Here is a 17070-nt window from a genome sequence, read left to right as displayed (position 1 = left end):
CTGTCGGTCCGTTCCATCCGTATAGGTCGCTTATTCCATTACTTCCTGAAGATTTAGAGATGTGCACCGGCCCACATCTAAAACTTTTAAATGCGTCACAATCAATAGGCCCACAATCTGCCGTCAGTGCATGGACGTCAATACATGTTCACTATGTGAAGAGGTGGGGGGGGGGGGGGGGGTGCAAACACATACCAGGAATGACTGCCCCCTCGACCACCTACCAATAGGATTACTACTTTCAGGACATGTACCCTGGACAACTACCCCCTCAAACTACCTAGGTATAAACGACTTAGTGGATAGTTTTCTAGGGGTAGTTGTCTGGGGGCAATTGTATCGTACGTGTGACATTTATTCTTGAATATCCCCCCCCCCCCCCAAGGCTACAGAACAGGGTCAATCCATTTGTCTGCAGGACTTTCAAACTAAGAACAAACCAGGAAGCTGTAATGAACAGACTTTTCAGGAATGACTTTTCCAAGGTCAAGGCAATGCCTTTATATATTTCATTTATTATTTTCAGCCTTCAAGGATAGTAATTATTATATATACAATATTGAATTATACGCGATTGGAATGGCAAAATAAACATCATATATGCAGTGAGATAAAGTGTCGAAAATGTGACCCCCCCAAAAAACCCAAATCGACATTCATAATACAAAATTCAACTTGAATGGGAACAAATGCAAAAGGCACATGATATTGAAGGAGAAAATATCCTATGCTTATGGGTAACAGTTTTAAATGTTATGCTTGCACTCTTGATAACATTCTGGATTTGCAATGTCAAAGCACTTTATAGATATGTGTATATTCAGTAAAAGTGCTTAATAGTTTCACTCATCTTATCAAGTCATATTTGTTCATTTTGACCAAAAAGTTGTTAGCATCTCATTGGTTAGACATAGAAGTAGGCCTATAATTCATAATAATAATAATGGAAGTTTAGAATACTATCACTCATAACTATCAGTAATACTGCACAGTAATAGACACCTATCAATCAGTCATTTGCATAGATTTCAAAGCATACTTTCAACAAACACACAGTATAATTTAACATTATTACTATGTAATCAGTCATAAAATATAGCACATAAAAGGCAGCCTTACAATACTTGTGCGAGAAACCTTAAAATAATGGGATGCAAACTATTACCATGCCCCATTAACCAATACCAAGCCCTAGCATATACACAGTGCACAGTATACATGTAGTTTTATATTATCACTATGTCATCTGTGATACAATATAGCACAGAAAAGGCGGCCATTACAATACTTATGCAAGAAACCTTTAAAATGGGATGCACGCCAATACATTCTATTCAGCTCTAGTGGATGTCTCTGATCCAATTCCATGATGGTTGCATGAATACTTCAACAAGAATGAAATACTTGATTAATTTATTTCTTTTGACTGAAATATTACTTCACCAATTTTTTTTCTTTTGATTTAGATTGAGGCATCTTTATAAGGGAAAAGACCAAAGGCTTTCCATGTCCATTATATGCCTATACATTTCCTTTTCAAACTAGATTTTCTTTAAAAAAATAAAATATGAAAATTACAAATGAATGATTGTCAAAGTCAGCTGGAATCGGTTACACACAATCAGAAGATAAATCGAATGTCTTTCAATAATTAATGCAAAAAATCATGTCAATTATTAAAGATCATGGTTGTTTACCACACAAGCAATAAGTTTGGTTTACCATACCTAAATTTTGATTATATGTACTTCAGTAACAGGTGAATGCAAATTCAAGAATTGCACTTTGCCGAAATTCTGCACATGATGGAAAATTGAATATCAGCATATTTTCACTAATTCATTAACCAGAGGTGACAATTTGCCCTATCTAGCAAATAAAATGCATATTTATTTTTAAAAGGCACAGTTAGATAATTTCATATTGCATAGACAGACGGTACGTAATATACACCATATATTTGTTAAATCATATTCACTTTAAGATACACATTAACCTTATGTTATAAGAAAGATACTTGCCCTAATATCTGGAGAATGTGTGTTAATCTTCATACAAGTCATAATCTAAATTCTAAAAACATGTGATTGCTTTCATTTATACTGGCAGGTAATTCTGCAGTTTTGTTGTAAGTATTTTACATACAAGTTGTAGATTAAGTGCTCTGCTGGCTTTCACAAGACAACGTTTGCTTCCACTGTGTAATACAAAATGTCTCCATACCTGATTCATTGCATTACTTGAATAATAAAGGTTTCACAATATATATCAGCAGCATATTTTAAGTAATGAAAGACAATGACAATTCATCTCTTCAAATTGATAAAAGTGTAAGAATACCTAAAGCAAAAGCACAATAAATCAAATCAAAAGTTCAATATCAATTTCAGACTCCATCAATTTAAAATATGTGATACCTCTATTATTCAAAACCAGAATACACATCCTATAAAATATATGAGAAGAAAACCAGACATAGTGCAAGAACAGCAGCTTTTTCATAAATCTTTTTATAAATAATAACTGACTGTAGCTACAATGTAGCATAGCAAGGAACACATTTAATGCAGGAATGTGGTAGTTATCTTCTATAACAATTTTATGAAACAGGGCCAAGAAGGCTATCTACCATGTCCATTTTCAACAGACAGAGACTTCCATTAGTGATACAAAAAGAGGCAATATGATTTACACAAATGGATGCATTCCCCAAAGGATTCCAAGAACCCTTACCCAATCATAGCTCAATTTGATCAGTGCCTGCATCATATGGGCTTAATAGGTTGTGTTTTTTTAATTCATAAGCAAATGGAAATAATGTTCTTGCCTTCTACCTATCCCTAATATCTCAGAAAAATCAGCAATCATTTCAAATAAAGAATTTGAAATACTAAAAAATAGGTAAAGTTTGGTGAGGCCACTCACTGACATTACTGTAAATGGCTTTAAAGAAACTAATATAACTTGTGCAATTTCATGTAAATATGTGTGAGCACTCTTTACCAATTAAAGAGACTGGTAGAAGTCCTCTCTTGGAAGAAAGAAAAACGTAATGTAAAGTGATGCTTCAGTCTGAGAAAAGTAGTCCTTTACATCAGAGTCCAAGCAAGTGCCAAAAGTTGAGATTATATGGTTGACCCGCGACCCTCTGTCGCGTATGGTAGTTTAGCAAAGTGTAGTGGCACGATAAAGACGCATCCGGAACACGTACAAGAGGCATATGGTAGTCGGTGAATCAAAAGTGGTTATTTGTGACATCTGAAATATAACTTTGGGTATTTCAGGGCCTAATAAAAGGTAGTAAAGGTATTTATCAATTTCATGTTCTTATCTTATTCTACTTCAATGCACTAAGAATATGATTGCAACAATTATGTTTTTTTGGTGCATTTCCGATACGTCTTTTCATGCCAGTCTCTTTCGCTAAGCTCCCTAGGAGTGGCATCAAGGTCTTGACTTGACAACTTCTTTCCAGATCAACCTACGTGTATACAGCAACCATATCACAGAGAGGAAGAGTGAAGATCTTGCATAGCCCATCGATAAAGGAAGGTGTCACCATGGATACGCATCACATGTCATGCTCAGATGGGAGGATGATTAACCCTCCTTACATGTTCATTATGATTTAAGCCTCTGCATACCGTACGCTCAAAATGCCATCAGAAACTATACATGGCAATTCCACATATGAAACTCAGAGAGTTAAAGGCGTATGCTCTGAGATGATCAAGGTACACTGCTCAGCACGTCACTTTTTTGTCCTATCCTCATCAGCCTTTGATGTTCCTGTGTCAAGAAAAAACAATCTATAATCAGTGGACAAGCAAACATAACCTGGCTGTTAAATTCCATAAATTATGCCATAAGACTGTAATCTGCATTTGTAATGTTTATGCAGGAGGGAAAAAATCCTATTAGCATTTGAAAAAACATGGCAAATGGTGGGGAATTATGCTCCTAAAATGGAGAGGTGCGCATGTTGTGTGAGGACTGGTGTCATGATATAAAGCATTTACAGATTAAAGCTAACCCTGAGTAAAGGTTCTGGGATTGTAATTCTGGATGGTCTATTATGCAGTAACGTTGGTAGTTTAAACCAGCGAATATTAGTATGATGGGGACCACATATCATAGCATATTAAGCACACATAATAGAGATGACCATGCACCCTACTTTACTGTGATGCATTTCTACCCAAATCATTTGGCACATGCTATTTCTTTGTATTCGCAGACTCACTGTATGTTTTGTTTATTTTATGTCAATACGAGGTCTCAAGATTACAGGCCCATCTAAAAAGGTGGTGGGGAAGTGGTTTGATAAGTGTGACCCCCCCCCTTTCAGAGTGAAAACATGACCACAACAATCTGATATTTTTTCTTCTTCTTTTGTTTTGTTGCTTGTCAGAGAATTTTGTATGCATCCCCCTCATTGGTGAAGAGAGATTTCCAGCTAAACACATATGTCATATTTTAATGAAAGAATGCTGTACCCTTTTTCAAAAAGCTTCATATGGACCTTGATTATCTTTTAATCTTTTAATAATGATCTTTCTCTAGAAATGATTTAACAGTAGTCTAGTCTATCTCACCCTGGCAGTCTCGCTGAGTATATTGACATCCTCCACCATAGACATCCTGTGCTTCTGGAGTGTAAGATACCCCTCTTCACGGTTAGTATGAGCCTGTTTACAAAAAATGAATTGTTCAGTTGATGTTTGTTATAATAGATACAAGTCAAGATGAGTTTTTAGTTGTCAGAAGAGGAATCCACATGATTGCTAAACACAATATATACCACAGATTTTTTTAAAACATGACGTAAAGGGTAATATGCATCACATTATTGTAACACAGAGCTCAGCGAATATGAGCAGGACCTTTGTTGCACGCAGTCGACACATCTTTATACATTTAAAAGAAACATGATTTTTTTTGTTGGTGGTGCATGGTTTACCATGCCACATCTGACGAGCCTTGACGGTACTAAAAACAGTTTCAAATAAAGGTTAATCATATATACTGAGTGACAGTTGTTCAGAAGTTAGTTGTCCAGCTGGTAGCAGTCTGGCTCATAGTTGTTCTAGAATCCACACACAAAAATAGATACACACCTTTGCTAATTCCGACTGCTGCCTGAGTAGTTTCTGCTCTAGATCTCTCTCCTTGTTGGCACAGTCGATCATCTGTTGCTTGATGAGCATCTGATGTTGCCTCTTCATCTCAGCCAGCTTGCTGCTGAGGCGCCTGGCCTGCTGCTCCTGCTGCTTGCGAGACAGCTCCGAGTCTCGCACTCGGTTTGATATGTTGTGCTCGATCTCCTCCAGCTTAGATACAGTCCTCTGTTAAACAATGATGCAATAATGATTGTTCAAATAAAATGTGGTAACTAAATATAATTTCAGATACATAAATGGAAAATTTCATCTTTTCCCGAAGTACAAACATGGCTATATGAAGTCAATAAGGAAATGATATCCATGAGCTAAAGTGTTTTTTCTTCTTCATTACAGAACAATACATCACTGACTGGTTGTTTAAAAGATGGTATGACAAAAAAAGTGAGACACATATAAAATAAATCAATAAGAACATAGACCACAGTCACGATAACGAATTACAAACATAAACAATATCATTAAGATAAACAAAAATAATGTGAACAGTCATATCATATATATTTTTAAACATATATAATAACATGAACATAGGACAAAACATAGAGGGAACATTATATGCAACCATGCAATGGGAAGACATCACTTTACATGCTGAAGACACACATATAGGATGAGACGTTCTGTGCTAAGAATGTTTTTGGAAGAACATGTGAGATGAAAACCAATCCCGACATCCTACCTGCGCATGTTTCATTGCATCTTCGTTCTGTCTCCTGGAAGCGTCGTAATATTTCTTGCTGTATCTCTCGGTCCACTTAGCCACAGACGCCTTGTGTTGTCCCTTCTTATCGGTGGTGATGTTCTGCAGTCTCTTCTCTCTCCTTGCATTGTGAATCTGAATGGAAAAACAAATATTGATAAGATATTTGTCACCTTGAAATGGTTGCTCATTTCACTAACTGCCCTTCCTTGAATAGGGAATTCTCCTTTAAAGGGATCCGGTAACATTGTCTCAGATTCTGAAACAAAATCCTGGATTTAGCTCTTGCTGCAATGATAATTATAAACCTTTTATAGGTCAGTCAGGAACTCCATGACTTTTACAAGCCGATCGCCTGTCTGATTATCAAGATATTTCTATTTGGAATTACAAATTTTGAAGACCATTTGCCAAACGGTTGTCATAACACTACAGTCTATTGGGGATAATGAGTATGGTAAAACTGGTCACTCACAGATTTTTACTATTTTGAGGCACTTCTTAATCACTTTGAAGCGCGATTTTTTTTAGGGCTTCAATATTACACCATATCACAGACACTGGTAACATGTAGGGCCATGCATCTCAGATTTAACATATGATTGTTAAACGATCCCTTTAAAAGGAATCTGATATTCTTTTACTCAGAAACTGTTATTATTCAGTTACTGCTGACTCTTTGCTCTCCTAGCATTGTCAAGCTGATGTAAAAATTTAAACTTTTGTAATTCTTGAATATTTACAGTTTAACTGATCTTTTTCCAAAGGAAACAATTCTCTTTATAAGGGAATCTGATATTTCATTCAGTATTTGGTATAATTTCTTTATTCAGAATACGCTCTGATGCTCTGCTATCTCCTTTCCCTTGTTGCATCGAGAAGCAAATGCAAAAATCACAACTTCAAATGTGTCAGTCTGAAATGCTCATTATTTTCTTTATTAATTAACTTGAAAGGAGGCAAATATCTTTGAATGCAAATATCTTATTCTTTATTCATCACCAAAGCCCTTCCAGAAAATGTAGATATATTCTTGATAAAAAAAGTTATAATTCTATCTTTGGTGCATTGTTTAAAAGGTCTGAAGAAATAGTTTGCCATCAAGGATGGGGGATGGAGGGGGGGGGGGGGGGGTGGGAAGTACACAAATGTCAGCTCTGTCTTTCCTAATTCTTACCTGAAGCCTTCTTTCTATCTTCCTATTGGTCAGGTCTAGCTTGGTATTGAGAGCCTCCTCTTGTAGTTTCTTCTGGGTGAAGCGGTTATCTCCCAGTTGATTCCTGGTATCCAGTAAAGCTCTACCCTCTGGGCATTAGCAACCAGATAAAAAGAAAATTGATATTTAAATGAATTTTGAACGATGATATTGAGAATTCAATTTTGTTGATGAAAAATATGCAGATATGTTAATTATCATTTACAAATAACAGGTGTCATGGTCTTATGGATAAGTCGTCAGAATTATATAAAGCTCAGCATACAGGGTTTAAATCCATGCCATGCACAGCATTAATACTGTTCACGCATCCTTGGGTAAATAAGACATGTTATTCCTATTCCAAATTGTTTTTCCAAATTAGAAAATATCCCTACTTGTTGTATCAGTTTGGTATTGTAGGGAAAATGAATGAGTTATATATGAAACATATCTCATTTAATTTTTAGTAATAATTATACATCTGTGACACGAGGGGTAAAAGTATAACAAGAATACCACACAGAGGGTCCTATGGGCCAAAAATAGCATCTTATTGAAGAGATGTTATTACAAAACAGATGAAGTAAACCTACTGCCTATGGCAACCAGGTGGCTCATGTATCAGTAAAGCATGTGAGATTAAAGAGAATTCTTTAGTCAACAGGTTACAAGAAAATAGTTGGTATTTACTGTTTTTTTTCTCCTCTCTTTACAAAAAAAGAAAAAAAAAGAAGACATTTACAATGTACTTGATACAGATAGAAACCATCACAATACGTCCCTCGTTACTTCTCCCAAAATACAGCTAGGCAAGATCACATATTCTGTTACATATCATCATAGAAAGTGATAATAGGCATGTTCTCTCACCATCACGTATCTTTTCCTCCATTCCAGTTCTTGCTAGTGATTTATCAAGACTCAGTTTCCTCTTGCTGTTCTCAAATACGTCTGCCTTGTCCTTCGTTTTCCTAAACACAAAAACAAAAAAAAGTCAATGGTAAGTATTAACTTGATAAGTTTTTCACGAAGTGTAGACATTGTTTTTGGCCAGCATTATAGTGAACCAGAACATGTCTACAATATACACACATTTTACAGTTTGACATAAAGGAAACAATTCTTGCACATCAAATTGATAATACCTTTTATTCACCATCAACCACACATAAGTATCAAATAATTAGTAAGCATAACAGAAACAATTCGTATAACAGCTAACATTCTAATACAATGAAAAAAAATGGAAAATCCAATGTCTTGGAACCATGACAACATAGTAAATACTCAATTCCGGTAGCCCTTTCTTCGGATCAGGTCTATATGATTCCATTTTAGTGGAGAAATGCCTACATTTTGCCTAAATCATTCTGCCCTAATTCACAAACCATTTGACAAGTAATCTGTAATATATAGATTGAATTTGCTTTGAGGTTAATTTTTAGACTCTCCAAATTAACCTTCAACCCTGGAGTCTACATTACATCAAACACTAAAGCCTCATACTAACCTAACACTATATATTTGACAAAATTAACAAAAGTAAATGTAGAAAATATTGGAAAACAATCACCAAATTATCTTGTTCTATCAAACTTACTTGAGCTTTTGTTCGTATTTCCTTTCTGTCTCGTTTGTCTGCCTCCACCTATCGTTGCCTTCAGCCAGAGCATCTCTGTAAGAGAGTAAATGAGAAAAGACACAGTGTGTTAACATGGTAAAATAACAGAAATATAGATTTAGAACATATATGTTTAACCTCAAGGGTACAACAAAGTTTACAAATGTGTAAACAACTCTGATTTTCACACCCTTGTACCTAATCGAATGGTGTTCATTTTGTGCCAAGCAAAGATTCAATCAGTTTAATTTTGGCCATTACAAGAAGTGGGTTATTGTTGTAAACAAATGCTCATGTACCCTTTACAGCTCATTGTATGTATGTTATTACCAAAGAAAAAAAAGTCAGGCAGTTACTCAATAGTGTCTGACAATGAAGTCTAAAAAGTACACAGGTTTCCTTGCATAATTTGAATACTAGGACATTGCTAACTTTTAAATTTCACAGATAGGACATACATGACATATTCATAATTCCTGCAAAGTTCTACAGAATTTGAAGTTGGCTGCAAATGGGACACAGCATCTTTAATCTACATTTGTTACTCTACACCCAGGTGTATAAATGGGTACCTAGGAAATTGCTAGGGTAATAGAAATTGCAGGGCCTTCAGGAAGAATAGCATTGACGATGATGACGAGGCTTTCCTGGGTAAGCAAAATAATTATGAAGGAGCTTACTCTCTAGTGTCTTTGATGACGGTCTGGTTCTTCTTGATCTCCATGTTGATGTTGAGAGCGAGGTCTGTGAGTTCATTGTTGAGTCGATGGGTCTCTTCTTCCTTGAGAACCATCCTCTTGGTGAACTCCTCGCTCAGTTTCTGAACCTCGATGCGGCGCAGCTCAATCTCATCCATCTTGGCACGGTACTTCCTTTCCAAGTCACCACTGTAGGGTGATAAAGTAGAACAGGAAGATATTAAGATATATTCATATAACTATATAGATGAATATGAATTAATGAAGAAGGTGGTAGTAGCAATTAGAGCAATATTATTACCTAATCCCAATGTTAAAGACCGTCAATACTACTGGGCCAGAAGGGATTAGACCACACAGCGAGGTCACTGACAGGTGGCTATCTCATTAACTCAGCTCTCAACTAACATTATAGAAAAAGAGGATCATGGGGGACCAACAGGCACCGATTGGAAGTTTTTTTTTATATAGAGGGAGCAAGTAGCTACAAGTAGGACAGTGGGGCTTTAAGGACGTCCAGTTAAGTAGGTAAATATGATTGTCAAAATCACAATATTATTGTAACTGATTGAGGAAGTGGATACCTGGTAAAAAATACATGTAACTAGGAACATCTGAAGCTTACATATGGACATTAAGACTTACAAGAAAACAAGGGGATTTCCCCTTTGCCTCCTAAGGGGGTACTTGTAAAGAGGGTAAAATGGTGGTTGTTCATTCACTGGTGGTAGTATGGGGGTATTTAATTCAGAGTTTCCTTGTCAGCTCTTGGTTGAAATGAGTTTATTTGTTTCTCTGGGCAGAATTTGGGAACTAGCTTATGAAAGAAAAATGTATAAATTACATACATTGTTAAGTACTACCACTTTGTCCCCCAAATGAAAAAGACACCATGGTGCACGTAATTACACCACACAAACACCAGAATAAGGGACAGCCTGCAAAGTTATGAAACAGATGAGATACCAGTGCAATAGAGTCCTGTTTGTACAAACACCAGAAAATTTAGTGTTCCTTGGGTTCTGCAACATGATTTCTTTATGTTAACCAAGTGAACAATGAAAACTAAGTGTTTTGTAAGGTTTTACCAACCACAGCTAGTACTAAAGTTGAAACAGGTATCTATGACCCCAGTATACATGTACAGAGTCCTTTTCCCTACAGCAATTTTTGTTGTTGTTTAAATTGTGAAACTGCACAAAAAAAGGCCAGTTCAGGTATCAACAAACAGTGTTTGACAGCTGTTCAAACCAGCAATCAACAGCAGCAGTACGGACAGTCACAAATAGACCAATCAAATTGGTTCAAGCTTTGTCTCAGGACTAATTAAGACACCTTCCAGACTACATGTAGCTCTCACAGCTAACAATGATTGAAATCCAAAGCCAGGTGTCCAAAGAACCCAAACCTCATTAATAGGACAACTTCTAATTTGCAAAGCAATTCAAACATGATTCAGTCACCTGAGACGTATTGGCATACATTTCCTCTTTAGAAATGGATTTCTTTTAAAATTGGAGTAAATAAATGGAAAACAAAATGGAGTCAGTAAAAGCTGTTAAAATATATCTTGCCCAAATCACTGTGCCTCAATTAACTTTAAGTCACCAATACCAAACACTGAAGAATATCTGTGTTTTTTGAAAGAATTTACAATTTGGATTTTGAATGCACATTTTGAATCCGATAGGCCTTCTACGGAGGCATCATCTATACAAACGTATAAAGCTATCCAATAATTACAGTACAAATTTCAAGCCCTTATTGAAGATCTTTGTCCTCATTTGCCCATTTGCATACCGTATCCAATGACTGACACAAACACAATTTTGACAATCAACCAAGCAACAGCAACCACTTGTGTAGAAAGACCAATTTTTGTTGTTCCCTTGAACAGTGTTTTATAGAAATGTGCTATTAAATAAACAAAATTACATACAAACCACCTGCCCATAAAGACCACTTTTATCGTCTTCCTTGATTGGTGTGTATGTAAAGGTTTCAATAAAATAAAGGAAGACAACCTCCCTACAAAGACCATTTTTCCTGTCTCTGTTTAGTGTTCTTTTTTTATGTACATGTTTTATTCCTGTCTTTCATAAACTCTTCTTGTCTCCCTTGAGTGGTCTTTATATACAGGTTCATGATACTCACACTGATAGAAGAAGCTTTCTGTCTTCATCCTTGAGTTGTTGCTGTTTCGCTACAGTTTTCTCTATATTCTTCTTTGTGAGCTGAATGAAATAAAGACAGAAAATATGGAAGGATTAAACTATGTGCAGATGAGCAATTGAATCCAATGACCAGGGTAATTATAATTACAAAGCAAAACGTTAAGAAACATACATGTATATTAAGCGCCATATATATTTATATACGACAATAAAAGATTGGTATATGTACTACACAATAATACATGTACATTGCTATTTGTCTGCTTGCTTTACTGAATTAGTTGTATATAATTGAGCATTTTGGTATTAAATAAATGCAATATGCACAATATGCATGTAGGGTATATCTATTGTGTATGTTTGTGGAAAAGCTAAACTGTAAAACTCAATGAAAATAGTATTTCATATTTCACACTGTGTTGCCAATTTAGAGCATTTTAATGAGAATTTAGAGCATTTTAATGAGAATTAAAATCAAATCGCTTTTATTTGAGAACGGCACATGCATTGCATTGGAAATAGACTCAGAATTTTATGTGATTTTTGCTCTTTCTGCTAATATGTAAAGTGTAATTCCCAGCATTCCAGATTAAAAATTAGTGCAAAAACATCACTTAAAGATGACACTGTACTGCTAAAGCTTGACTTATGGTACAGGTAGTATAGTGAAAGAGCAAAACACAACTTACCCCTTCTTTTTGATGAACGTAATCCCTTGTAATGAAAAACTCCTTCTGTTTATTATCCAACATCTTTTGGTCTTCTGACTGTTTCCTACGACTGATGGCTGTGAGATGGAGAAAACAAATATCAACAAATAAATAGTTTTGTTAATGTTGCATACACTATGAACATGACTGACAAAGAAAGCGGACAAAATATACTGTTCCTCAGGTAGACAAAGGAACATCCCTTCACTTCTATTATGTAAAAGGTGAATATGCATGTGACACCTGTTCTACACATTTTTACATAATAGCACTGAAGGGATGTTCCTTTATCTACCTGAGGAACTGTATATTTTGTCCGCTTCCTTTGTCAGTCATACTCATAGTGATAGTAGTGGGCTCTTATGGGGAATTTGACACCATCTGGGTGTTTACCCAATAACAGGTGTTGTCAATCACCAGGATTAGCCTTCATAGTTTTATTTAAAATAGTCATATACAATGCTCCGCATTTTCCACCCGTCCCATCCATATAATACAATTATTAATCTTACATTTCCCTCACCAGAAGACTCTCTGAGAAACTAGGGGGTATTTGGTGATGGGACCACAGGTTTGCTGTGTGCGAGACTTTTACAAACTGTACACCTATTAATGGGTTTTCCATCAAATCTGGTTTAAGTGAATTATGCACCTTCTACATATTGAAACTTCTGATCGTACAACCAACTTTTGAAAGATATGTTTAAATGTCAACGGTTACAAGATGTATGTATGGACAGCTCATTATGATCATGTAAAAAGGTTAATTATCGCTAAATATCCATCGCATCAAAAACCAGTTACCTCTGCATACATTAAAGTCTACAAGTCAAATCTTTGTTGAATCAATAATTTGGACCAACTATGCAAAATATGTGTTATCTACACTTTCAAAGTCAAATTTTGCATAAGTCAAACTATTTATGCAGAACTAACAGATTTGACTTATTCAGAGTTATATGTTTGTAAATGTTTCCTTACCTATTTCATAGTCCCTCATGGTCCTTTTGAGAGAGGCCTGGTTCTTCATAAGGTCTCCTTCTGCCCTCTTCAGATCTCTCTCTTCTTGTCTATGCTGCCACATGTGATCCTATGTACATGTAGAAGAGGAAAGGTTTATCAAATCAAAATAAATTCAAGTTTATGACATGGAGTTTGATTTTTTTTTTGGAATAGAAGTATACAATAGTCTAAAACAAATACTTCTAGGAATTGTGGAAAGAAAAACCCTTGAAACATATTTTTAAAGCTGGGTACTTTCTTGATTAAACTTTGACACTATCTTGTATTTGCAGTACATGCACATGCATGTGTATCATAAAAAAAGATATTACGATATAACGCCTATATCTGAAAAAAGCTTTAGAGACCCCGATGAAGAACAGATCAACACTGTCAGTCAATCTGAAGTAGGTGATATCCCTTGATCTTCATTTTAATTCCATTATTTTCCTCTAGAATAGTTTATGAAAAATATTTTAGTGTTTTGATTCTTCATGTGTTATTATGTTTTGTATTTCAATTTTAAAACCAACCAACCACCAACCAAGCATAGAAGGCACAATCAGCCACTTCTAGGAAAATTTAAATGGATTGGGTATCTTAATTTGCATCAGATTCTAAAAAAAATCATAATTAAAAACCTTTGGGTCAGTCAGGAATTCCATGACTTTTACAAGCCAATCGCCTGCCTGATTATCAAGATATTTATGATTGGTCTTAGAAATTTAAAAAACTGTTTCCCAAAGGTTTTTATAAAACTACAGTCTATTGGGTAAAACCGGTCACTCAAAGATTTTTACTTTTTTATAGCACTTCATGATCATTTTAAAGCGCAATTTCTTTAGGGCTCCAATAAACTTTATTACAGACACTGAAAACAGGTATGCCATGCATCTCAGATTTGTAAAACTAGAAAAAATGTTAAACAATGCCCATAATGTTTGCATTTATTAAATTTGAAACTTGGATGATCTTCTCACCTCAATGACTTTCATCCTCCTGCCATGTTCCCTCTCATCCTGGGCTACCTTCTGCATCACGTCCACCACCGTCTCCACCTTCTTGGGCCCTGATAGATCCCCCATGGACTGCGCCCCTAGAGTGGGTGGGGCAGACTTGGCTAGCGCCGGTGATATGGTTCCATCCTTCTTGGGTTTGTTACCCTTGGAGTCCAGGACCTTCCCGCGTACCTGGAAGGAGTGGGTGTACTTGTTGGAGTCAAGGTATCCATCTGGACCACACTTCCTTTCTTGAGCTCTGGATCAATCAATATGGAAACATGAATATTAACATTTTACTTAAAAACTACCAACAACAAGAAAGACGTGAAGTAGTCACTTATTAATAAATATGTGTATAACATATAAATGAGGTATGATAAAACTGTGATTAAATATGAGGAAATTTATTATTTTTAAGATTTTGGTTCTACTTTTTATTGTACATGGAGCATTTTGTCCACAACATTGTTTTCAGAATTTTCAAAATATAAAAATACAACTTTTTTTTCTCTCAAAGCATTTGTAATATTCATCATTAAGGCAGCACGCATCAACATGAATGTATATATCCTATATTTGTTAAACTTGACAAAATGATTATTAAAATTATATCAATAACTATATAGTCCATTTTTTCATAGATAAATGGCATCTATCACTAGCACTTAGGGGTCACAGATTTAAAATTAAGTGCAGAGCAAATATAAATATTTGTAGTAATTTCTTCTCTATGATAGTTAATACGTGGAACAGCCTTCCAAGTGAAGTTGTTGAGGCTGAATACTATGTTTAATTTGGAAATAGGCTGGAAAAACTGTGGCAATGCCTATATACTGCCAGAGTACTACCAATTAGCCAGGACATAGAGGCATCTCTATCTTCATACAGAAGTCAACCTTAAGTAACCTTTAGTATAGATTTGACACAATTATTTCCTTCCGATATCTATTACAAGTCAAGCCTTACTTCAAGAATGAAGCGTATTCCTTAGCCTCCTCTGGCTCTGGTTCATCGGTCGTTACTGCTAGAGTCTGGTAGCGAGACTTGCCCCTTGGACTGGACTCAAAGCTCAGTAGGACCTTCCCGCTTGGCATGTCTTGCTTCAACATGATGAACGTCTGCCTTCCTTACTCTGCAAATATATGATCCTATTTATATGGAGAAGAGATTTTTTTTTTTACTAGTGATCATAAATTTGAAATAGTGAGTAGATTTTAAGTAAAATTAATTATAGCTGTAAAGATATCCTAGAAGTGCAGTATATGTTCTACAATGTACATGTAAATAAGAATGAAACATAAAACAATAACTGTTGATATAGAAAAATAACAATTATAATTTCATTGTTTAAACAGGTCGTTAATAAAGTTCAAAGCACTATACTCATGGTATTTGAAGTTTTATTTATTCCACATTTTACATAGAAAAAGAGTGTATATTCTTTTTTGTAATTTCTTTTATATAGGCGTTTATTATTATAAGATTAGATTTCACACAAGAAAAAAAAACATTGATAATATAATGATGAAAAAATAAAATAAATAGAATAATAATGATATTAATCATCATCTTCATGAGGATAATATAATAATAAAAAAGTAATAAAGAAGTTATAATGATGATATAATGATGATGCTAATAATGATGATGAACAAAAATGTTAACAAGATTATAGGCCTCCATATAACAATAATGATATTAAATGAATCAAAATTTCGCTTGTAGAAAAAAAGAGTAAATTTTCATTCAGGGTTTTAAAACATATCATCACGCATCGATTATCAAATATATGCTGCCACTTGTGCCAGTGCAGCTGCATGCTGCAGTGCCATCAATTAAAAGAAGTTTTCCTTTTAATTTAATTGTATATTTATAAACAACAATACAAATATATATGCCGTATCATTCAGTATGATAATGATGGCAACATGCGTAACCATGTCCATTTCACAGATCATAACTCTAACCTTTAAAATGTTATGAAAATATGAAATTAGGTAAACCTTTATCTCCGCTCAATATACATGCGCCGTGATACGCGTGACAGACCAGGCGTTCTCTATGCGTAATCCATCGGTCCAGTCCCCGGGCGATTACGATCTCTAAAAATGGGTATTATTCGAAGCCAGCGCGCGGCTGCACAAAACACCCTGCAAATCATCAGCTTTTTCAAAACCTCACACGTAAAACAACGATTCTTACCTTACAGCACTCTTGATGACAGATCTTTGCTTTAAAAATGCATAAAAAAGGAAGACAAAATTATAACAGGAACAAATGTGAGAGATATTTGTTGTTTACTATTTATTTCGGATACACGACCGCACGAGTCACAAGCCAGATAGCGATACATGTCGCTATGGGAGACATGAGACAATTACATATGCAAATGAGCACTTGCACGAGCGACAGGTGTATGCAGTGAGTTGGGAGGGGCTACGCTCCGTAGTCTGGGCGCACTTCCTCGGCGAATGAATATAGGAGTACCTCATTCCTTATTATCATAAATATTATCTAAAATTACTATAATTTTAATTAATATTATCACCATTACCTTCAACTGATTTAGCAATACCATTGTGAACAATAAATATATTAATATATTTAGGAAGTTTTTAGTTTTTACCATTTCCCTTACTTCATAGACGTTGCCTAGCAACAGTCCACACAGGTCGAATCGTTATTTTACAAGAAATAAAGTGAAATCGACGGGGTTTTTCGTCAGATGCAATTTTAATACTAATTACATTTTATTTAATTCCTGAATTCATGAGATTTCCATG

General features: G+C 35.2%; 1 protein-coding gene across 2 annotated transcripts; it reads right to left on the bottom strand.

Annotated features, from left to right (window-relative positions):
- Positions 1-1865: 1865 nt before the first annotated feature.
- Positions 1866-16646, bottom strand: LOC581159 (trichohyalin). 2 transcript variants are annotated; one of them, XM_011664702.2, is made up of 14 exons: positions 16490-16646; positions 15254-15419; positions 14267-14543; positions 13266-13374; positions 12264-12361; positions 11555-11634; positions 9383-9589; positions 8682-8756; positions 7952-8052; positions 7061-7188; positions 5863-6018; positions 5118-5345; positions 4596-4688; positions 1866-3789 (listed from the first exon to the last, which is right to left on the bottom strand). In XM_011664702.2, the coding sequence occupies exons 2-14, from the start codon at positions 15394-15396 to the stop codon at positions 3730-3732; spliced, it is 1755 nt and encodes a 584-aa protein (XP_011663004.2). In that variant the 5' UTR covers positions 15397-15419; positions 16490-16646; the 3' UTR covers positions 1866-3729. The 2 variants fall into 2 exon arrangements, with proteins under 2 accessions (XP_011663004.2, XP_786265.4); XM_781172.5 differs by having other exon boundaries at positions 15254-15435; positions 16490-16645.
- Positions 16647-17070: the final 424 nt, after the last annotated feature.

This window comes from Strongylocentrotus purpuratus, unplaced genomic scaffold (genome assembly GCF_000002235.5).
Source record: "Strongylocentrotus purpuratus isolate Spur 01 unplaced genomic scaffold, Spur_5.0 spur5_scaffold_10, whole genome shotgun sequence".
NCBI classification, from domain to species: Eukaryota; Metazoa; Echinodermata; class Echinoidea; order Camarodonta; family Strongylocentrotidae; genus Strongylocentrotus; species Strongylocentrotus purpuratus.
The sequence above is the reverse complement of the archived record's forward strand: the minus strand, read 5'-3'. Positions and strand labels throughout refer to the sequence as shown.